This window comes from Phalacrocorax aristotelis, chromosome 3, assembly GCF_949628215.1.
Source record: "Phalacrocorax aristotelis chromosome 3, bGulAri2.1, whole genome shotgun sequence".
Taxonomy (NCBI): Eukaryota; Metazoa; Chordata; class Aves; order Suliformes; family Phalacrocoracidae; genus Phalacrocorax; species Phalacrocorax aristotelis.
Genome location: NC_134278.1, coordinates 56,825,172 through 56,848,270, shown reverse-complemented (window position 1 = coordinate 56,848,270; position 23,099 = coordinate 56,825,172). Strand labels below are relative to the sequence as shown.

The window sequence follows — 23,099 nt, the reverse complement described above, 5'->3', positions numbered from 1 at the left end:
AGGGTTTTCTGCTAATGTGTATTAACGGTTGGAATTTCTCCAAGGAGAAAAATTAATTATTGAATGCCATGTTATTTCACAGTATCTTTTCCATATACATGTGTGCAAGTGCTATCTAAGCTAAATCCGAGAACTGCTGTTACATTAGAGACAGTTTTCTGAATTAGGTAAAGCTAGTGAGTTGTTAACGTGAACTATGTTCCAGATGCGTCTTTCTAGCTGCACGTCTAAGTAAGCCAAACATGCACTTCTATTGCATACGTCCACCATTTTCTTGAATAAATTTGGGTCTGAGAAACTGAAAAGGAGTTTCTAATAGTTAATTTTAGTGAAGAGAAGCCACAATTTTAATGAAAGCAGATTCAGTGCAATTCATAGATATTCAGTGTTTATCATGTCTCTTGAAATGAGAAATTGATTATCTTAAAAAATTACAGCTTTCTAAACCCATAGGTAGTTGTATTTAGAATAATACAGTCATCCATCTGCTGCAGAATCCCTCAGGATTTCAGTCTATTACAAAATTTGCAAATATGGAAAAATCAAATTAGTTTGGGTTGTTATCATTTTCAAGATGAGAGAGAAGGCAAAGTATCTGCTAAACCACTATGCAGTTGCAATGTTTAATTATGAACAGTAACACAACTCTCACTTGAAGTTTACTTTCTGCTAGCAGCAATGATACTGCTGTGATGTGGATTCAGATGAGTAAAATAACATACGATATGTATGTTAAATGTTAATGAACTCTGTCTATCCCCTTTCCCAGAATTAATACTTTCTAGTTTGCTTTTTCTTTCTTCTCAAAAACCCCAAAACATTGAAAACCAAATCACTGATGTCTAGCTGTAACAGGCAATAGGATGGCAAGAAACTGAAATTTGCTGTAGTGGTAAAATAGGCATCACGCATTAGTGATATGAAGCGCCTAAAATGGCCACTTGCTCTTCCCGTTTGCAAATTTCAGTTCATTGCAACATAAATGCTTTGTGGAAATGTATTAGTTTTCTCAAGGTTCCAAAAATCCATTTCTTAAAGAATTCCACTTGCAGAGTCATCTAATATGTTGGTGTCTATACTTCTTAATTGATCTCTGCCGTGTGTCGCAGACTGCCCAAACTTAGGAATGCTACGACCTTTCAGGATCAACTGGTTTTTTTGGTAGCTCTGGTTGTACAAGTGACCTTGCAGTTCAGTTCTCCACTTCCACTGGACTTTGTCTCTGAAGCAGCTCTGCCACAGGGACAGAACCTCAGGGATTTCAGGTCTTGGCCGTAAAACACAAATGTGTTCCTTCTCTAGATGAGGCTTAGTTCTCTGGCTGAACAAAATCTCATAGGAACTTTCTACTATTTAATGAGCTCTTAATCTTCTAAGGGTCAGGTGGATTGGATAATGAACTGAGACATTTTAAAAACACCAATGGGTAGCTATCAGCATAGAGCTGATCAGAAGGAGTAGCAAATGAGAAATACAGGACTACAACCCCAAATTGGGCTGAAAGGGAAGGAGAAGGAAGGGCATTCTTCTCTTCTTGCTGCATCATTTGATGAGTGCAGTTCTTTAAAGATGGGTGCCCTCTTTAAAGATGCTGTTAGCAAATAGCATTTTGCCCTCTGCCAGTTTAGATGTAACTGGACTGAAAATGTGGTTCATTCTTAACGATGTTGCTGCCAAAAATAGCTTGACTATTTGTGATGACCAATACATAAAGAAGTTCTAGATATGAATATTTTGATCTTGGATTGTTACGACAAGTGTACTGATGACATAACAGATACTTTCAGTAGTCAAGGTGGAATTGCACATGGGATTACCTAGCTCTGATGTGAAGCCAACAACATTCTCCAGCATTTATTCTTGGATCTTGTTTACGTTGTCTCCATTCACAGCTCAAATCCAACAGTAGTAATACTTTTCTTTGAAATGGTTTTTTTTACAGACAATTCTAACAATGAATATGAGCTTCAGACTGTTGGAAGTGCTCTAGATGAATGGCCTGGTGGATGAGACAACACAATCAAAAAATGGTAGCAAAATGGCAGAAGAGAATATAGTGAGAAACGTATGACTTCTGCTTTGCCTCAGCCCCAAATGATGTTTTAAAATAGAAAACTTTCATTACGATATCAGAAGGAGAGAGGGTAGGTGCTGACAAATCATAAAGTTCTATACTTGACTGCTTGGGCACCTGCCCACTCACCATGTCAATGTTTAGATACCTCTTGATGAGTAAGTAAAAAACCCTGCTTTTTTCTTTAAAAAAACAAAATTAAAAATTTGTGAGTTCCACAATTTCCATTTGTATAGACAAAGCCAACGACTAGAGATCTGAAAGCGAACATAACTACATACTTTAAAGATTTTTGAGGGATCTGCAGGAATTATGCAAGTGGCTTTGACCATCATGGGGTTTTTCAGCTGTTTGCAGTATTGTTACTGACATGGTTACTTTGAATCAGAAGTATTTTCCATCCATACAACAAATACTAATCTTTCTTACCATCACTGATGTTAAAATTCACCATTCCTTAACGTTTTGCAAAGATTATTTATATAGCCATAAAAACATTTGGCTAAGTCAGTAACGTGGGCAACAGTTTTAATAATTTTCTTCACTTAACACGAAAGGAAAGCCATTCGCTTCTTTAGGGTAACAGCAGTTACAGAGGGAAATAAATTAATTATTACCTGAAGACCATACAAGTTGTATGTGATATGCCGTAAAGCTGTTTTAGCTTGGTCTCCTGTTGTTCAGTACGAACGTGATGTAGCCCATTTTCTGAATTGAACACATAAAAGCTTCTTCAATGTAAGAGGGAAAATGAATAAAAAACCAATCTTTCATATGAGTTGTAAAGTTGACTGAGGTCTAGTCTGATCAGGAAGAATACTACTGGACTGTGTGCATGTTGTGGTTTAACCTATCAGGCAGCTAAACATCACACAGCCACTCGCTCACCCTCCCCCCATCCCAGTAGGATGGGTGAGAGAATCGGAAGGGCAAAACTAAGAAAGCTTGTGGGTTGAGGTAAAGACAGTTTAATAATTAAATAATAATAATAATAGTAATAATAATAATGAAGATGAAATGGAAAATGAGAGAGAGATAAACAAACCCCAGGATAAACAAGAGATGCAGTTGCTCACCACCCACTGACCGGCACCAGCTGGTCCCCACGCAGCGATCGCTGGCCCCCAGGCAATTCCCCACAGTTTATATGCTGAGCATGACGTCATATGGTATGGAATATCCCTTCGACCAGTTTGGGTCAGCTGTCCCGGCTGTGCCCCTTCCCAAATTCTTGTGCACCCAGCAGAGCATGGGAAGCTGAAAAGTCCTTGACTTAGTGTAAGCACTGCTCAGCAACAACTAAAACACCAGTGTGTTATCAACATTACTCTCATACTGAAGCCAAAATACAGCACTATGCCAGCTACTAGGAAGAAAATTTAACTCTATCCCAGCTGAAATCAGGACAGTGTGCCAGTTAACTTATTCTGAAATGTTTGTAGCTATAGATTGACTTTAATAATAATATGTAATTGCCTTTGCAAGTCATGCCTTATGGGACATCCATCTTTGTGCTCCTGAATGCTACAAAACATTTTGAGAAGTACTGCCCTTGAGATGCCTGAAATGAACAGAGTCACTATTAGTGCAAGTGATCAGTCAGGACCTTGAAGCAAGGAAACACTAAGATTCCTTAAAGAATTCCTCCCAGTCTTCCCTTCATCCTGTTCTTCCCATTCCCCCTAATACTTTTTGACATTTATGATTACTCAGAGTTTTGCAGGAAGACCTGGAAGATAAAAACCACCGAAGACACTCAGCCCATCTTTTCCTATTGACACAAGATGCGTTAATAACAAATTTCTAAGCTTAATGGAACATTTATGGTTTCTCAGTCCAATTTTTAATCAGTAGGAAGTGTTCCTTCATGTATTCTAAATGACTGCATAGTTTTCTAAAGCGTAGTCTTCCCAGTCTATTAATTGGTAAATAAAATGGAAAATCAAAACTTTTGACCCAGGACAAAGAACCACAGTTCGTGCGTTCCCCTTGTGAGCTGTGGATTGGCAGCAACTTGACTGCCTAGTGTACAGAGCTGTGATTATATCAAATACACTGGTGTACAAAAGCAAGGGTTTTTGCCATGATGAGGTACTTTGTAATATAGAATTATTATTCAATCCAAACTCTATTGTGAAAGAAGATAAAATTAACATATAGGGGGAAATATCAAAAGGAAAACTGATAAGGAGAAAACCCTTTTTGGCAACTAAGAAATTGTTACAACAGAGAGGAAAGGTGATGAGAAACAATGAAATCAGTTGTGTTCTTTTGACGCTAATAGGAAATAAGCATTCAGTACTTGCTGTAAACTGTTACAGAATGGAAAGTGGGCTCAGACTGTGGGTTGTGATACAGCTGTTCCTCATTACATCCTTGCTGGACTTGGATACCAGCTCCTGCGTTGCCACCCGCAGGACGATCCACCTCAAAATGGAAGCAGGGCTTTCCGGTGGCTTAGAGGTGGTTAATACTGCTTGCCTCTCTCCTGCCATTAAATATGGTCATGTCAGGACTGAATTAGCCATTATTCATAGCCACCTCATTGAAACACCCCCTGGTTTCTAGGATATAAGGACGCCTCTTGCCTTCACAGTTGCACACAGGAACCTGAAAATGAATTGACTTAGTATGGTAGCCACAGCCTGAGTAAACAGGTAACTTGGAACAGGAGCTGTAAAAGGTTATGAACTATTTCACTCATCTCTGTGCGTGTTTAGCTGAAATGCCCTGTGATTTTATACATATTCTTCCAACTACTGTGTTGTGGGTATGCTATGCAAAAGAGATTTGAACTTGTTCTTTGGGTAAAAAACCCACTCTGATGTGAGTTTGCTATTTCAGTCCCATCAGATTTTCCAATAAATTTGTTTTACTCAAAGACCAGTTGATTTTTCTTATGTATAAGTATATTTGTCAAAAGCACAAGGTTAATTTCTCATAACCCTAACACTTAGATCATTGTCCTCTATTACAGTTACAACACAGAGCGGGATTTTTTTTTTCTTATGATACTGCCTCTGCTGAATTTTATTGCTTCATTGTTGAGTGTAATTTTGCTGTGTTGTTCTCTTCATGGAAACTGCAGCCCACTTCATCTCATCAGAGCAGGGTGCTTCCTCATGTTTTTTGTTTAACTTTTCTTCCTAACCAGAGGCATTTGGTCCCTTAACCTGTACATATTTCATACCTTAGTCCCTGGTTGCTTACCATGAACAGAGAGTGTTTACCTGAATGGGTAGCCAGGGAATCCTTCAGCTTGATTTCTCTACCTGTCTGAGAAGGATGTAGAAAAAAATACATATCAAGTTACTGTGCGGTCGGCTTAATCAGATCTTTACATTTATCACTTACATAAATGTATTTTAACTTCTGCTGCCATATGGTATTTAAATTTTTACAAAAATTATGTCAGTTCTTATGTGTTTTTTTCTTATATGTTTTATTTGTTGTTTTTGAAGTAGCACTTTGAAAGAAGTATACTAAAGGTTTAAGCCCTCAGCTTTGTAACTCATTATTGGACTGTGATTTTTTTCTGAGGTATAGTTATCTTAGATGATATATGTACATGAGAGAAACAATGCCCCATTTTTAATTGCATTTAGAATTTAAAATTTTGAGAAAATATTACAACAGAGGTTCCTTTAATTAATGATTTATTCGTTTTTTTAATTTAAACAAATGCAGAAAATTGGGTATATATTATTGTGTGAAAGAACAACGCATAGAAGTATAAGATTTTTTAAATCCATCAGTTATAAAGTTTTCTGTGATTCATATAGAAATAGAATTTTTGTTAATTAAGTTGGTTTTACAGCTAGGGGACTTAAGACCACTGGAATGGAAGAAAGTAGATCAGAAAATGCCGCTTTGTCTAATTTCCTGGCCAGAAAGAATAAAGCTCTACTAAGAATTGGGACTGAAAGAGATGTTGTTTGTTTACATCATGCTGTAAAGCTAATGACAACCATACTAACAGTGAAGTCTTCCCTATAAAGAAGGTGATTTTAATCAAAAAACCAAAGATATATGAAGAATGAAGGTTCTTGATGCATCTTTACAAACACTAATAAACTCTTTTCAAATAAGAAACAGTTCTCCAGAATTGGTATTCATACATAAAAGAAGCTTTACATTAGTATTCAGTTAGAATTGTATTTATCATAATACTTTATTATATTATTTTATTTTGTTTTAGCCGTGGATGCAGATGTGAAGAATGAAAGCCTTTCATCTGTGCAGCAGCTTGGTGTTGAAATGACAGTCAGGTACATCGTATTAAAATATTTCCCTAGTGTATTTCTGGGATTTTCATGGAATGACTTTAATGATATTTAATCCACCAACTCAATGCTTTATACCATTTAAATCTAAAGATCATCTTTAAGAAAATTAATTCTAACTTTGAAAATGAAAAAGCTATTAGTACATAATTAACTTTACAGATTATGTAGGTTATTATCCTTTATTGTTGTAAAGGCTAATTGTAACTTGTTAGTAAGATTTACCATAAAAATACATTATCCTGAGTTATTTGGCTTTTTTTTTCCCCTAATATTACTTCTCTAAATTATTCTATTTAGCTAAGCTTAGTTAGATGCCATTTAAACAGTTTATTTGGCTAGTAATTTGCAAAGCGGTGATGAAGGAAAAGCTAATGTGTCTATACTTACACAGTTTGTTATCTTTAGCATAATATTTGAAATCTGATGCTAATAATTACACATACAATATACTTAGGTGGAATTCTAAATAGGGTATGTGAAGAAAATGAGTCATATGTGTTAGGGTACTTGTTCCTCCCCACCACAGTCTCTAAAACTGAACTAGAAGGAATATAGGTGAGAAATTGTAATACTGAGTAGCAGATGTATAGCGTATCCTTCCTAGATTAAGCATAATAGGTTTTATTAAACCATTTATGTGTATATCTACAACAGTGTTTGTGATGAATAATGCTATGACAGCTTAACTTTCTCAGGCCTATTAAATATGAGTGCTTGCTTTTTAGCAATTTAGAAAATACTTAACCTTTAAACAGTTTTGGATTTTAACTTTCTGTGCTAGATATGGAAAATACCTAAACTTGCTAAAAGAACATGCCGAAAACGGGCTGTGCTTCGTGTTAGTGAATTGTGAGAAATTTCTGAAACAACAGCAAAGAACTGTGGTATCCTCACTTTGTATCCTTTTGATGGCATAAATTATATTGCCTAAAAATGTCAGTGGAATTTGAACTCTCATTTTGGGCTTTAGATGGTGGTGGAGATGTGTAACATGTACGGAAAGAAAGGAAAAAAAAAAGGAGCACTTTTACTTTGAAATTTTGTTAAAATGCACGCCCAATGCACTCAAGAAGATCTTTGCCCTTTTGTTCCCATACTTTGTTAAAATTGTTTTAGTCATTTTTTGTCACAAACTCTTTCGGAGCAGGATCACATCTTTCTGTATGTGGTAAAGAATCTGCAGCAATGCACCTTTGAGCATTAATGAGTATTTGTGGTACTCCCACAATACCGACAGTGTTAATGGCATTGCCTGTGTAATGATATGTGGCTGTAATCTGATCAACAGGAATGTTTTGACTTCTGGCTTTTTTAGATCTACTGTGGAACTTTTTTTAAAAAAATAGATACCCCTTTCCAACAAGCTTCGTTATGTTCTTCAGGTGTTAGACTGATGACCATTAAAATACACTTCAGGTATATTAGTCAGAATATTCTTAATCTCTTCATTAAAGCTTTTTTTTAACTTACTTTTTTCCCCATAATCTTCGCAACTCCTATTTTCCTCCTCCACCATTGTCCTTTCTAGTACTATAAGCACACTTGTTTTCATGTGGGGTTTTTTGCATTGACTTGGGATTTGTTTACTTTTGTTCATTTGGCTTGGCTGCTCATGGACTGGAAAAAAAAAGCAGCATGTAGGGAAAATAGCTTAAATTGTCTCTCTTAATTCAGTTTGAGAGGCAGTCGTGCCTCAAGAAGCTGCCTTCTGTGCAGCTCTGTTCCCCTTGTCCCATGTCTAGCAGAGCAGCTCCTGCCTCTGCGTGCGTGGGCCTGGGGAGGAGGAGGGCTGCGGTTCCTGCAGGGCAGCGAGGAGGAGATCTCTGCCCGAGTTCCTTAACCTTCTCACGCAGGCTGCTTGCGGGAGCGCTGTGCTGGCTACGACTGGTTTGCATCTTCTGTCTTCCTCATCATGTCAGGGGACGGGGAGAAAACACTGAGGTTTCTTCAGCGATTTTCATGTCTTCTTGTTTCAGCATTTCTCTGGCTACCGAGACTGCATTTATCTGTAAGAATTTACAAGCTGTTTCTTTCTGAAAGGCAACATTGAAAGTTTCTAACGGATATTTCATCTATTTCCTTAGTTTTGGGCAGGTTTTTTTAATGCATTAAGTTTTCATTAAGGCACTCTGACTGAATACGTGACCCTGAAAAATTCTCTCAGAAAAATAGAGATTTGACGTTTGCTCAAATGGTTGTTTAAAAGTAGTGAAATAACAGGTGGATTGATAGCAAAGGCAGTGTTATTGAATTTTAAAGCTGTCAGTGAAGTAAACTTTGTCAGTGGCATTAAAGTCTGTGTGAAGTCTGTGATACTGTTGATTGCTTTATCAGTATTATTATTATTATTATTATTATTACAGTGTGCAAGTCCATCCTTTTGATTTTTTTAGTAAAACTATCTACTAAATAGATAAAACTAGATGCACATTCAAGTGTATTTAGTACCTTTTAAAACTTATTACTGCCCAAATACTGAACGCTTGACAATTTTAAATTATTAGTATTTTGCATCAAGGTTGTAACATTATTTCCGTGTTTCATTAGGGGTGATTCCATCTATTTAAAGTAAAATCCTTCCAGTTTGAGATTGTACATTGTCAAGTTGTCTTGAATTTTTTGAACATAAACTGTAAAACAGCTTAGTCTGTACGAGAGGACTCTGGGGTATGAGAGGCACAGATTAGATTCCCTACCTCTTCTGCATGCAAGCTTTTGTATTAATACAAAGTGGTCTCGTCACTGGAAGTGACCGTATTGGTCCACTCGCAATGCTGAGTCCAGCCCTAAGGTTGTTCCAGTGCAATGAAGTTTTGCTCCATGTGTGAATTTAATTGTGCTGAACACCATCAGTGCTGAGACTTCTTCCATACAAGAACTAGCCAGCATTGCAGGCAGGTTGCTGCAGTGCTAACATTCATTCTCAATATCTAAATGATTTCTTTTTCATAATATATCTTGAAAACACAAAGAGAAAATTCAATAATTAATCTGTTTGCGTAACTACCACCATGTAAACTAAGATAATATGGCAAATCATGAGTGAGGACTTATCCAGCCGTGGGATTGTGATGCTGCCTACCTCAGGAAGGAGGAAAATTCCAAAGGATGTACCTTGACCTTCTAGCATGAAGCTAAAGATTCATTACCTAGAAACCAGGCACTGATATCCAGAGCTTTCCATACTGATAAAGCCTCTTTGCTGCACAAAATAGCACTTCACTCATAGCAGCCACACATACTGCAAAGTAAAGGGCACACAGAAGGCATCTTCAAATACCATAAAAGTTCCACTCTATCCACCAGTAAAGGGGGGAGAAAAAAAAATCCAACAGATATTAGTCTTTTCACAGAATCACAGAATCACAGGTTGGAAGGGTCCCTTCTATTGTTTTGTTCAAAAGATAACAACGGCTTCTCTATCCCTGCTAAATTAAATTAAATCAGGGTAGATTTAATAACAGTTTCTAACTTTTTCTTTAGTGTAACTACATGTTTTTCCTGATGGTAGTACCAGCTTTTTTGTTTATTCTAGTTCCTGTCTCTGAAATAACTGGGATGACTTATTTTACAAGTAAATGTGTATATTTTTATATATTGTTCTCAGCAAGGTATTAACACATTTTTGTAATCTTTAATCCTTTTCCTCAATTTTGTTGTTGTAGTTGATGATGTTGTTGTTGTTGTTGTTAATCAGATGCACCTGCCTATTACCACAGTGGAATCTGGCATCCATCCAGTCTATTTTTGCAGTGCTCACCACATTGAAATGTTGCTGAAAGCTGAGTTGCCACTTGTCTTTTCAGCCTTCCACATGTCTGGTTTCACTCCCTCCCAGGTAACTGATGAAAGCATATCTCACCAACTTTTTCACTTAAATCCATGAAATCAAGGATGTTCAGGAGCTACCGGGGTTTTTCTATAGCGCACTTTTGTGCAGGTTTTGAAACTGGGGGTAAGATAGTATTGAATGCATAGTGACTTAGAGCGTCTGAAAACAGAAAGCAACTGACTTTGGTGGAATACCGGCAGTGTACTGCATCTGATGACTTTCCATTACATGTTCATGCAGAAAACTTGATAAAAATAATATATACTAAGACCTCAGATTTATCGTTAAAAATAAATAGAATATCTTATTCCCTGGCATAATTTTCTAAATTTTTCATAGGAGGGAAATGGAGTAATATGGAATAGATGCATGATAGGAAGCAGTTCAGGTGATATTAAAGCAAAATTAATTTTATATGAGCTACCATAATGGTTACAATCATGTAACACACTAATCTATATAAGAGAGATGTTACTAAAGAAGAACATTTATCCATAATGTTAGCTTTCATTTTACCTACTTACTACAATTCTTTGGTAACACGGAATGCCATGTATGGAGCATTACTTGCAAAAACAACAGTCATGAGGAAGTGTAAACAGCTTTATGCAATGATAAGTTAGATTGCCGATGCAAAGGACCTCTTACCGCAGGAAGAAAGCTTATTGCTGTTCCAAGGCAAGATAAACATTTTTCATCTTATACCTTCAAAATTCCTTCTTGCCACAAGATTTGCAGCTTAAGAGACTTCTTAATGGGGGAAGATGCCAGTATGGTACAGATATTGCTTAAAATAGTCAGCCTGGGATTTGGTCTTCGAGAAGATTGGCAGATGAGGGACATCATCTCAGCATAGGAATGAGGTGCTTATAATAAGGTTCCTGTTTCAGGGTAGGAGAACACCCAGGGACAGTCACTCCTTCCTCAGCTATTCTTGTGTAAGCCGTGCTGTATGCTTTTTTTATGGTTTGCAGTAAATTAATAACAGGCTAGTTATTGTTCTAAACTGCTGACAAGGTTTTTTATTTGGGTATTTTTTTTATTTTATTTAACATGTTACTGAAATGCCACTGGTGGGTGCCACTGCATCTTCTGCGTGATGTCACAGTTCTACTGCAGGATTGAAAACACGGAACTGTGAGAACAACTCTGATATATTTAAGTGCTTGTGTACATCAATAAATACCTGAAAACAGATTTAATGGCAGAGTATGGCTGCTGTCATCTAATTAGAATCTTGGTACTTCTGCTGCTGCATATTTTTAAACACTTTAAGGACTGATTAGCAGAAGATTTGTGGTCCAGAACTAAACGAAATGTGCTGTACACTTCTTATACACTTTGACTCAGAACTGGGAAAAGGAGTTGCAAAGTGTGCTCCAGACCCACTTCATTAAATGAAAATGTGTCTTAGGGAAGGGCCTAATATTCGTTTATAAGGCAAAGACTACTTTAAAGGAAAATCCACATTAAACATACTTTCATCAGCTTCATTACCCTTTTTATAAGCAGGGTAATGTTACAGGAAAAAGGGTCTGTAGCATAGAAAAGTTAGGAGATAAAGCTGATCAATTATGACTGAATGTCTACAGCAATTTAATTATATATCTTGTTATTCTCATCTAGATTTGTCTGCAGTGGATAACTCAGTGTTTCTGGAATTACATGGACTGGAGCGAGATCTGTCACTACATTGCTATGTGTATTTTCCTTGGTCCTGATTATCAAATATATATGTGTATTTCTGTGTTCAGACACCTACAGCAAGACATCCTGAAGCACACTGAAGCCCAAGACCTCCAGGTTTTTCTTAAAGTAAGGGTTTCTTTTTTATTTTTCAATTGCTGAAGGGAAGCAAAGCTCTCAATACTGAACATATACATGTTGCTTAATCTGAAGCTCTTACTGATTTTCACTTACTGATTTCAAGTGAGTGAAATAATACTTTAATTTTATTTACTTCCTGGTAGAAAACTGTGGTATAGTATTTTCCAGAGAATAGCTTTCCTGCATTTTGTCCCGATCAGTTCCCTTTGTAAGCAAAGTAAATAGCCACATTAAGTCATGAGGGTATTCAATTCAGATCTCTCTCTGTGGCCACAATCTCATTAAACTAGATGGTCTCCAGAAAGGTCTGCTACTGGAGCGTGAAGAGATGTGGCACAAACCTCAGTGAGCTGTTATTTTGAACAGATGCCAATTACTATACAACCAGCCTCACTATTTCATGGTCTGCCATATTATAAATTATGTTTGGTTATTGGATACTTTTTGCAGGACACTGCTTAGCTCTAGATGCAGTCATGAATAGATACAAATGTTTGACTCTTGTTCCCAGAGACATTTTTGCTTTTTTCTTTGGGTTTTTTTTTCTCTCTAGTCAAGATTCTTCTGAGAGATATATGTCTGCATCTTAATCTGTCCTAACAGTAATAGTTTTCTGACTAGTTTGCATCCAACTTGCATATACTTAAACATGAATGTCAGCTCAGTCATTTTCCTTGAAAATGTTTGGTACACAGTCTAATGAGTGAATTGTTTTCTTTGACCTGGTTTTGGTCAATGTGGCTTAAAAACTACTTCATCTTGATGGCATTATTGGGGTAGTTTATGTAAATTATAGAAGAAAGAATTTGCATGTTGTCACTTGCAGTAAAAACAGGCCAGATTTGTCATGGTCCTGTTAAATTAATGAGAAATACTGTATATTAATGCACTACTGTTGTATTTAAAATTCATTGAGTGACTACTGCAGAAAAAGAGGAGTTAATAGCATACTTAAAATGTACTCTTGCTTTTGATAGCTCTTAATTCATCTAAAGAAAAAAATTTATTCTGTCATTGTATTCATTCAGTTTCAGCTATATTACAGGCTTAATGTGAGGTTACTTGGGTTTAATACTTGCAAAGACATTAGTCAGCTGCCGTTTTATTGAAATAACCAAATTCAGTTTCAAGTTTTAGCCTATTTCTCAGCCCAACATTCACAAATTTGGATTACTGTAGTGGAGCAATTCTCTTAAAAGTGAAAGTATAAACTCTTCGGAGAACATAATCCAAGTTAAGATAAAATAAAAAAAAAACAACAAGCCTACAACCTTTGAATATTCGTTTTATTTTTTTTAACGTAATGCCACAACTTGAACTACATACCAGTAATGGTCATTTGCTATACGAACAAGTCCTGCTGCCTATTTTCCTTTCAAGAGCCGATAGTGATTTCTGTTTCTATGCTTCTAACATGCTTTGTATTTGTAATGAAAAAACGATGATTTGTCAGCATTGCACCTTTGTTGGTATTATCTAGTAAGGAGTTCCAGCTAGCTATTAAAATTAAAAACAAATATTTTCTCCTTAAGTATAAAGATACTTTCATTTGTGCGTGAAAAAAAGAAGTTAGAGACAACTTGGCTGTCAATTCAGATGATGTGCCTAGCACTTAAAGTAAAACAATCAGCCTTTCAGTGTGGCCTTCTAGTGATAAAAATCAGATGACCACTCGTGAAAAAGATAATTTTCTATTACTCTATAATTTGCCTTTCCTCTGTGCCAAGAAGAAAGTAGGAGTAATGAATTGTCCGTGAACAGTTTTTCCCCTTTTCTGGTACTTTCTGATGGCTGAGATGGGTTACCAACACAAGTGGCAACACTTCGAGGTATCTTCAAGTTTCAGCATTAACTGAATCTTAAATTTGTTGCTTGGTCTTTCATTAATCTTTTCATGGAAGGATGAAGGTGCATAGCTTTGTAATTTCCACATGTGAACCTGCCACCTCAGTAAACCTGTCTTGACTGTCTTCATTGGTTTCACCTGGATAAAATAGAGAAAATGGGGCTACAGGGTTTGTGGCTTGTAGTAGCACACATAGGCCAGTATGTCAGTCTCTTCCAGGAGTAATTTATCTACTCTGCACTTTATTTTCTGTGAGTATGAGTCATATTATCGACAACTGAACTGCTGATCAATGCTTTAATATGTGTGTGGGTTTAATCAATATAGGATTTGACTGCTTATTAAAAAAAAAAGGTTAAAATACCTACTACAGTCCTCTAGTTGGAGTCAGTTTTCTTTCCCACTGTAGTCAACCTTCTGACAGTACACGAAGAGCAATTTGGAAGGTAAAATCGTGCCTTTGCTTTCACTTCTGAGTAGGGGAGGAGAAATACAAAGACAATCTCAAGTTCCTGTTCAGATCCAGAGTGCAGCCTCCAAGGCTGAGATGTTCTCAGGAGAATTCTGTTTAGCAGAGATACGCAGTCAGTACACCAGCAGATAAAACATGTGTCCACAAGGACTGTCTGGCTCCAAAGGGCCTGTTGCAGCACATGCTGCCAGCAGAGGTAACACTGCTGAGTAGATGGTGGGCACACAAGTTGTTCCAGTTCAAAGCAGCAACAAATTCACCCATTTTAGCCAGACTGTTCTTCAAGATCCTGCTTTCTGCGGTGCATCCTCCCTCTCCCTCTAATATAGTAGCTAGGAGAAGGAACATGGCCTGTTTGTTTCTTTTTCCTGAGGGCACCTTTTTTTACTCTGTGTTTTGGAATTAGTAAGAATTAATAATTTGTGGCGATGCAGAAGTGTGTATTCTGTTTTTATTTCAGCACGTCATAAAGATCTTTCTTTATCATTGATTTTAAAAATAAGTATCTACTGTTACTCTCCTGGTTTTATTGAGAACCTAGTGTGATATAAAAGCCACATTAGGAAGCTTTTAGCATGCCACGTGCTGGTATAGAAATCTTTCAAAAGAATATTTTAGGACCTGGCTTTGCCATCTTAAAGCTTACTTTGTTTTCCTTAAAAGTCTTTATATGGCACATTCTCAGAAAATGAGATGAACAACATCCACCTGAAAAAACCTACTTGTTACCAAGACTGTAATTAGAAAGAACTGTCTGGAAGCAGGTGTATTACCAATTCTTTATTTCTAAGTGAAATGTAATAAAATGTGTGTATTTTAAACACCCGGGCTGTGACAAGCAGAACAAAATGAGCTATCTTTAGATGCTTGGGATTTTTTCCTAGCTAATAAATGTTTTCTGTGTGTATTTGTGCAGGAAGAAGCACTCCATGGATTTCGAGTGAGTGATTATTTAGAATACATGGAAAGCTTGGAGGCGATCTACAGACCTATGCTGCTGAAAGACATGAGGAACATAAGAGTGCAGAATACATAGATGAAGCAAACAAGCACTTTATTTTCCAGTTTTGGTTACATCTGTTAAAAGGATGCTGATTGATTGATATATCAATCTCACCTAAAATAAGTGAAGCTGTGTAAATGTACATACTGTAAAACTAATAAGGAGGGTTTTCAGGATATAGTTTTTGCAAAGGACTTAATCCAAGTTTGATGACCTAAAATACCACATTTTCCCAGACAGGCTAAATGCACAGCCTCATTTTCAGGTAGCAGAAGGCAGCTTCAGAACCCGCCTGTACGATGCTGAAGTGTCTTCTTTAGAACATAAGTCTTCCTTATAAAGCCTTAAACCCATTCCCAGCTCATTGCATTATTGTCATCTCCTTGTAGCACAGTCCTAAAACCTTCATATTTTTCTAGGGTCTGACAAAGTGATTTTTCTTAGAAACAACTGCTAGTGTGTATTCTCATATGCATGAAAAGTCAACAAATGAAAAACAAGTTCCCTGTACACAGCTGTTCTGACTTTGTGGATAAGGTTGAGAAAATGGGGTGTTCACATACGTGTAGTGAAAAAAGACTGATATTCCTGTCTTTTTTTTTTTAAATAAAATAAATAATTTTATGTCATAGAACATCTATTTGTAACGTACACTCTGCATAAGTGAATGAGAAGTACTTGAGCAGCCTGCTTTTTATATCTCTGGTAAATTATCACTTTTAAAGATTCTGGTTTCATTCAGACAGAAAAACTAATAAGTTTCATCTGTACTGGCCTTTCATCATCAATGAAAAGCTAGAATTAAGGCTGCATGATATTTTCTAACACCAGTGCAGTGTAGGTAAAATGTCAGCATTGTTGAAGTTGACTGATATTCCCAATTTCAAAAGAAACATGATTCTTTTGAGGAGCGCTGCCTCCCATTTGCTGTAAGGATAGGGTTTAGGCAGTGGTCAGTGGGTAGCTGAGGAAACATTCTTGTGGCTTTCTTTTCCATATTATATAGTTTTTAAATATTATTTATAAATCAATATGTATTTCTGCACCAATTAATAGATGTTTTTTGAATCCAAATTTCAAAGCACTAGGCATGATGTTGAGTCGATAAATAAGACTTGATTAAATGACAACATATTCCTAAAATTAATACTACAGTTGGCTTGGCAAGAATTAATAATTATATTTGTATTTGATTGAAATTATGGCCAATAAAATGATCGTTTTAGCAAACAGGAGGGCTTCCTTCAGTATTTGCAAGTAATCAAAGTACATAGGTGGAAAATGACAAGGTATTATCCTGAGGCCTTTTAATATTTTTCATACAGTCAATCAGATCTGCATAAAAGTTTCCAAAACAGAAAATGTCAGGTAGAATTCTAGCCTTTACAATGCCCACATGAGGTTAGATGAGAAGTACACATTTAAGATGATAGCTTACTAACTGCATAAATTCATAGTCACGTGGAAAGAAAATCTAAAATTAGAGCAGTTATTAAAATTTATTCTCAAATTTGTTACACTAAGTCTTTAAATGGAAGATGAGAAAAAGTGTGGTCTGTTTGGTACATCCTACCCATCACCAGCTAAGCTTCCTCTCCCATCTCCCTCATGCACCCCCATATTATTATTTGTAGATTGCTTGTTCTTTTCTTTTTGTAAGATCTTTTTTCCTCACTTCTGTGTTTTGTTGGCCTCTTCAGGGCTTTTCATGTGGGCTTGAAGGTATTCTCAGTAGAGGCACTACTGCCCATTTCTCACAACCTCTATTCTACCCTATTCTTTTCATTCTCTGCTACAAGAGGCATTATCTTTCATTTGATTTCAGTGTTCTGTTTCTGTGTCCATCTGGACTTTCATCTATTTCTTATGTACTACCGACCAGTAGAACTTTATGGTTTGAAGCTCTGTCTCATGAGTTGTTCAAGTTCACTGTCTGGGTATTGGGAAGGTTGAAGGGGTTCAGATAGTGGGGTTAACTCAGCCTACAAGGCTTAGAGACTAGCTTAGAGCAAAGCTTCTGGGAGCATTTCAGAGCAGTAGCATCCATCCATGAAGGGAGGCACCCTTGCCTGCTTTTTCTCCTGTGCTGCACTTGGTGCAGAACTGGTACTTGCTGCCTGCTGGCCCACAGCCTTCCCCGCAGAGTAACAGGACTGATGTTTTATAATATTCATTCATCCATGCAGGTAGTTTCAACTGATGATCTGTGAATTTGATCTGAAGGCTGGGTTTGTCTTTCTGTAATCATTTCACAGACGTTATCTTTTTCTAGATTATCTGTTAAGAATTTTAGGGTGCATGATAAAACTTAACATTAAAAGGCCCAAGGGACCTCTGGATAGGTTCTAAAACAGGTGCATAGCTCCTTTTGGGTGCTATGAAGAAACTCACCAAGAAATCCTACTCGTGTACTGTGAGTTGACCCACTAGCAGCTTGCTTAGGCAGTGACAGTCCTTTTCTCTTCCTTAGAGGTGGGAAACAGTCTATTTTCAGAAGTGTTGCAGTCAGTAGGCAAATCCTAGGCAAAAGTTGACTTAGTGGAAGAAAGGAAGTAATGACTTTAGTGGAGATAAAAAAATCATAGGAGGCTTAATCTCTAGGCCCTCTCCCCCCCCTCTTCTCTCCCCTACACATGCCCTTTATTAATGCATTTTTTTCAAACTCTGTTCTTTGGGGTGGCGGTGGGGAAGCTTTCAAAAACTCAGACGTAACACAACCACGCTCTCATCAAGAGTTACCAGTACCTGGATTTACAATATCTGTCCACGAAACTGCCTTAATTTTCATTTAAGGTCTTAAGATCCTGTGTTGGAACATGGTGTCACTCACTAAAGCATGTTCAGCTGTGGCTTCTAAACAGGCTTTGCCACTGGATGAAGCAAAAGCTCTGCTCCATAGAAAATGGCAAATAGTATGTTATTACTTACTTTGAGACGATAAGAGTTTCTCTAGTGTCATCAGTATCAAGTTCCTAAACAGCTTTTTGAATGCAAGATCATTTTTGTCTCAGTCATGGACAGTAAACCTGTTCTCAGCCTGAGATACTCTTTTCCCTGAGTAAATTTGCGTCAATAATTCTGAAGTTTCTTGAAATTCATGCTCCCTCCTTCAACCACCCAGAGTTTCTAAATGGCAAATACTGAATGTATCTTTTTATTAGGAGATCTGTCCTTTCTTAGGATTTCAGTTTCATTTCAGCCAAAGTAATAGTCACACTACTTCAATTTAGAGTGAAATGCCCTGTTGCTGCAGTTACATTTAAAGAGATTTTTGGTCTTGGTAATTATTTTGCATAGAAAGTCAGTAAATTGCCCTGTACCTTGTACTATCAGACCCATAGTACCTTGATGTTTCCAGTGACATTGCTTCTTTATCAAATGAAACAAGATTCAGCTTCTCTAGCAAAAAATTACTTGTCATCTCTGTTCTGACAGGAAGAAGTCTTTATCCTGTGAAGTGTAAGTAGCCAGCATAATTGGTCAAGTCACTGCTGTAGCTAGTTTAGTAATGAAGCAGTACACATTTCCCACGTGCATCCTACTTATGTAGGCAACATTACTAGATGATGTTACATAGTGAAAGTTAAGCACTAAGTAGTTCTTTATTTGGTTAAAGAACTGGGAAAATATGATGTTTTATCAACACCTGCAATAGCATTTTCTTAACAGAATGTCCGGTATCTCAAAATATTTTGATTAGAATTTGTTATATAATAAACGTTTTTAAAGTCCAACAGAAAACACAAATGTTGAATTTAGACTTATCCAATATCATTGCCATATTCCTGTGAGACAAACTTAAACATTACTGCAAAGTTCTTGAAGAACAACTTCACTAGGTAAAATGAACGTGTGAGCACATACACAGATTCAAATTATAAAATACATTAGAACCTGCAGTGAAATTTCTGTAATTATATGCAACCTAAGAGTGAACACTGACAAAGGTTTTGCCACTAATTTCTATTTTCCTGACTGTGCATTTCATAAGTTCATAGGTTTAGCTTTTTTTTGTGTCTAGAAAAAAAAAAAATGTTTTAAGTATTTTTGGACTTCTGTGAACTGTGTTGGCTCACCTACATTAATAAAACAGGCTGGCAAGCATGAGGAAAGAATTATGACAACAATTGATGGAACCAAGTATTTGTCTGACACCAAGGTCAAAGAATGCTGAGACTCCCATGAAATCTGTTCTTTTAACCTTAATAGCAGTCTCTTTTTTTTTAAGATAACTTTTTCAGCACATATCTCGAAATAACCAAATGACAAACATACAGATGGTGACTAACACTAGAACGCTAATGTGTATGTATTTCTAGAAATTCTATACATTTTTAAAGAGAACACGGTTGATTAAGCTACTAATTATGAAGTCATCAGTTCCTTTATAGGCAGCAGATATTTGTCAGGAAAATTAGCTCTTTTGCTAGGCATTTGAGTAACCCAGGGACTCTTGCCGTCTAAATAGCTGCCACTTTCTATCCCTCATCCCCCAACAAAGAAGAGAGAGGTGCTGCAGAGCTGACCCTTAATATCAGCGACTTTCATCAATATTGCATCAAATCAATGCAAAGAGATAGAGTACACAATAATCAGGAGGATGAGTCGAATACAAATACAAAGCAAACAGCCTAGGTACCAAGTGCTGCTTCTGACGAAAGCACTTTTTGCATTGCCTCCAGCAATTCCATCAGCTGCAGTTTCCCCATCTGCAAAACAGTTACATTCTGTACAGTCCATGTAGGTGCTGAGATGATTAATTAGAGAATATTTTAAAAACATGTAGTGCGTGAAAATTCTATGTAAATGCTAAATCTTAATACCTGATAGTAATTTGAAATTCCGTTGTGCCCTACAACAGACGCAGGACATTGGCACATGTTACAAGTAGACTGAAACAGAGCCTGAAGCGATGGTAGTCAGGGAAACCAGTGGCATCTTTGGATCAACAACAGTATAAAATCAAACGACCATTTTAGCAACAGATACCTGAAGTCATGGTCACATGCTGTATTACTTCTGGTTTGAAGGCTCCCTCATCCAGCTTTGCTGGCTTATATATAAATTTCTCCCTTCACTCAGCTCCCCGTTTTCTTTCAGGGAACTAAAGTCTACTGAGATGTAGACATTTTCTATCTCTATTCGTATTTTTCTGGTTGCCTCTTCCAGCTACTTTTCCCCTGCTTTCCATTTTGATTGTATTTACCTCTTTCGGGCTTTTTCTCATTTTCAGACGTCTCATTGTAAGTGTTTCCTTGCTTGTACCTAAAATGTGTAACTAAACTTGATTTAAAATAAACATAATGGAGACAGAAGGAAAAAAACCAAAGAAACACTACATGAACCCCCAACTTGGAAAAAAATGAGAAGCCACATGGCCCCCGAAGTAAGCTGTCAGCAGTCCTGACCCAGTCTCCTACTGGAGGGAGCTAAGCACTGCTGCCTCTGCCCATCTGTCGTGTCCCCTAACCATCAGCTGGGACTCTATGCTGAATAGAAGTGTCTGCGTTACCCCTAAAAGACATGCAGTTCCCAGGCCACCTCATTCGGCAGCTTCTGCAGCATGATTCAGCCTTTTAGGATAAAATCAATAATCTACAAAAATATTTTTCACCTGTTCCTGCCTGCCATGTCACCTTTTGCCAAGTTATTTTACTTCTGGTAAAGGACCTGCTTTTCATGAAGCCATGCTGGCTGGGCCAGTTTCCAATCATTTAAACCTAGTTCCCAATCATTTAAAATGTTATTTCCAGAATCACAGACCGTGTCCTTTCAGATTTCACTTTTGTTCAAAATCTAAGCTAAAGCAGAACAAATCTTTTAATTTCAGATCATGGATGAGGTACCAGTTTTATTACTAACAAGAACTGGTTCAAAAGTTTTGTATACTCGATAGAGTATCAGGGGAAAAAAAAAAACCACCTTCCCTGTTCCTCTGATACCAAACCACCAGTAAATTAAAAAAGCCCCACAGCGCCAGAGCATAATGCTGTTTGGTCCTGCTTCATCACAAAAAAAAAGAAAAAAGAAAAAGATGTTAAAGCTTAATGTACAAACACATTGGGGCATAGGGAGGTATCAACATGGTTTGAAAAATTAGTTTAGATGGGGTTAAATTGGGAACTGACACTTGACTAATATTTCATCAGGTCAGTTTCCTGCTCAGAAATAGAACGAGACAAGGAGAATACGTGAAATTCGCTTGGAATGATGAATGGGGAAAGCGGGCTTTTTTGTGGTAGATTTTTAAAGAAACAAGCTCAACAACAACAACAACAAAAACCTCCAAGGGAAATTAACCATTTTAAAGAAATCAGTGTTTACTCTCTCAAAAGATTTCATCTGTTCTTGGTATTTCCTGTGCTCTAACCCAAAGCCTATCACAGTATCAGATTCAACCATGATGTGGGAATTACCTGCTTTTAAACTGGGCTTAGCTTTTAAAATGTTGCTTTAAGTTAATACAGACATTCATAAGCCACCACAGGAATCCCTTTACACTGCAGCATTTCTTTGCACCACAGCTGCAGGTAAGGTCACTGCTGAAAGAAAGCAATATTCCTAATAAAACCAGGAGGCTGAGGGTCTCACCACGTTGGTAAAATGAACATTAATTGAAAGGAGGAGCCTAATAACAAAAGCCATTTGTCAGCTGTTCTCTGGAGTAGAAGATGAAACTGCAAGCAAAGCAGGAAAAGTGATGAAAAACAATCATTGTGCCCATTTCGTCATATTTGCATTAATCTATTTGAACTTCCCTCTCCTCCAAACTCTTGATGGTGTAGATAAGGTACATTTTCTGGAGTTATCAAGACTACCTCCCTGCAGCACAATTTTCACTTGGAAGGCAAATTACAAGTGTTTTTTTCTGATCAACTTTTTCTTGGCTTGTGAAACCCACTGTTGTGAGCAATGCTGTACACTGTCACAATTTGTGTCATGGACCTTCTAGGTAAAGCTTTCAGGTCCAAAAGAACTTAGTCCCCGTTTTGATTCAGGATGCTGTTTAGTTATAAAGTTACTCTTCTCCAGCTCTAACAACAAAAAAGCCTCCTGCTAGAAAATAGGAAACCAAGGTTTGGAACAAATACAATTTTGGCAAGGAATTCCTTCTGGGGGAAATTATAGACAGTGATGGCAGTTAGACCATCTGTCTAAATCACTCTGGAGTCATTCAGATACTTGTAGGAAATTCATTTTGTACAGGTCCTGGAGGTTTTGGGAAACCATGGCCTCTAGATAACCCAACCCTTTCACATCCCCATGACAATTAAATTTAATGAATTTTCAGCCAAATCACTTGGACCCGAACATCTCTCCCCCTTAGAGAAACTAGTTTTATATCCTGAATAAGTGCCTTCACCTTCAGCATGCAGTAGACTTGAAGCTTCCAAAACATCCTCAACTGCAGGAGTGGGAGAATGTCAGTGTAGTGCTTAACAGCCACGGTTCTGGATTTATTGTGCAATGCTGTCGCAGCCTACTATGGCTATTCTTAGTGCCAGCTGCTTTTCATCTCTGAGGCTAGAGCTTCAGCTGTTGACAACAGCATGCAATACTAACATACTACGCTGAGGAAGACAGTATCATCTTCCACCTGCAAGCTGCTAGCTCATTCTCTATTGTGAATAATAATGGAATTGTTTGCCTCAACAGGATTTTACATCAGATTTCATAAAATACTTTATAAAATCACAGTGATTCTTTTCAGAGAGGGAAACCCTCTTAAATGTCTTCTATAAAAATAACCTTCCTCTCC

The 23,099-nt window shown here is 37.2% G+C and overlaps 1 protein-coding gene across 6 annotated transcripts in view; it reads left to right on the top strand.

Annotated features, from left to right (window-relative positions):
• TBC1D32 (TBC1 domain family member 32) overlaps positions 1-21,663 on the top strand; it is a 93,274-nt gene extending 71,611 nt beyond the window's left edge. For 2 of the 6 annotated variants that reach the window (XM_075087532.1, XM_075087534.1), the window contains 6 exons: positions 6,273-6,342; positions 7,142-7,257; positions 8,214-8,368; positions 10,058-10,198; positions 11,819-12,007; positions 15,254-21,663. In XM_075087532.1, the coding sequence (XP_074943633.1) occupies positions 6,273-6,342; positions 7,142-7,257; positions 8,214-8,368; positions 10,058-10,198; positions 11,819-12,007; positions 15,254-15,373 (791 nt within the window). In that variant the 3' untranslated portion in view covers positions 15,374-21,663. Of the gene's footprint in view, positions 1-1,942; positions 2,233-6,272; positions 6,343-7,115; positions 7,258-8,213; positions 8,369-10,057; positions 10,199-11,818; positions 12,008-15,253 lie in introns of those variants that run through there. The other 4 variants (XM_075087530.1, XM_075087531.1, XM_075087535.1 and 1 more) reach the window with 3 other exon arrangements.
• The last annotated feature ends 1,436 nt before the right edge of the window (positions 21,664-23,099 follow it).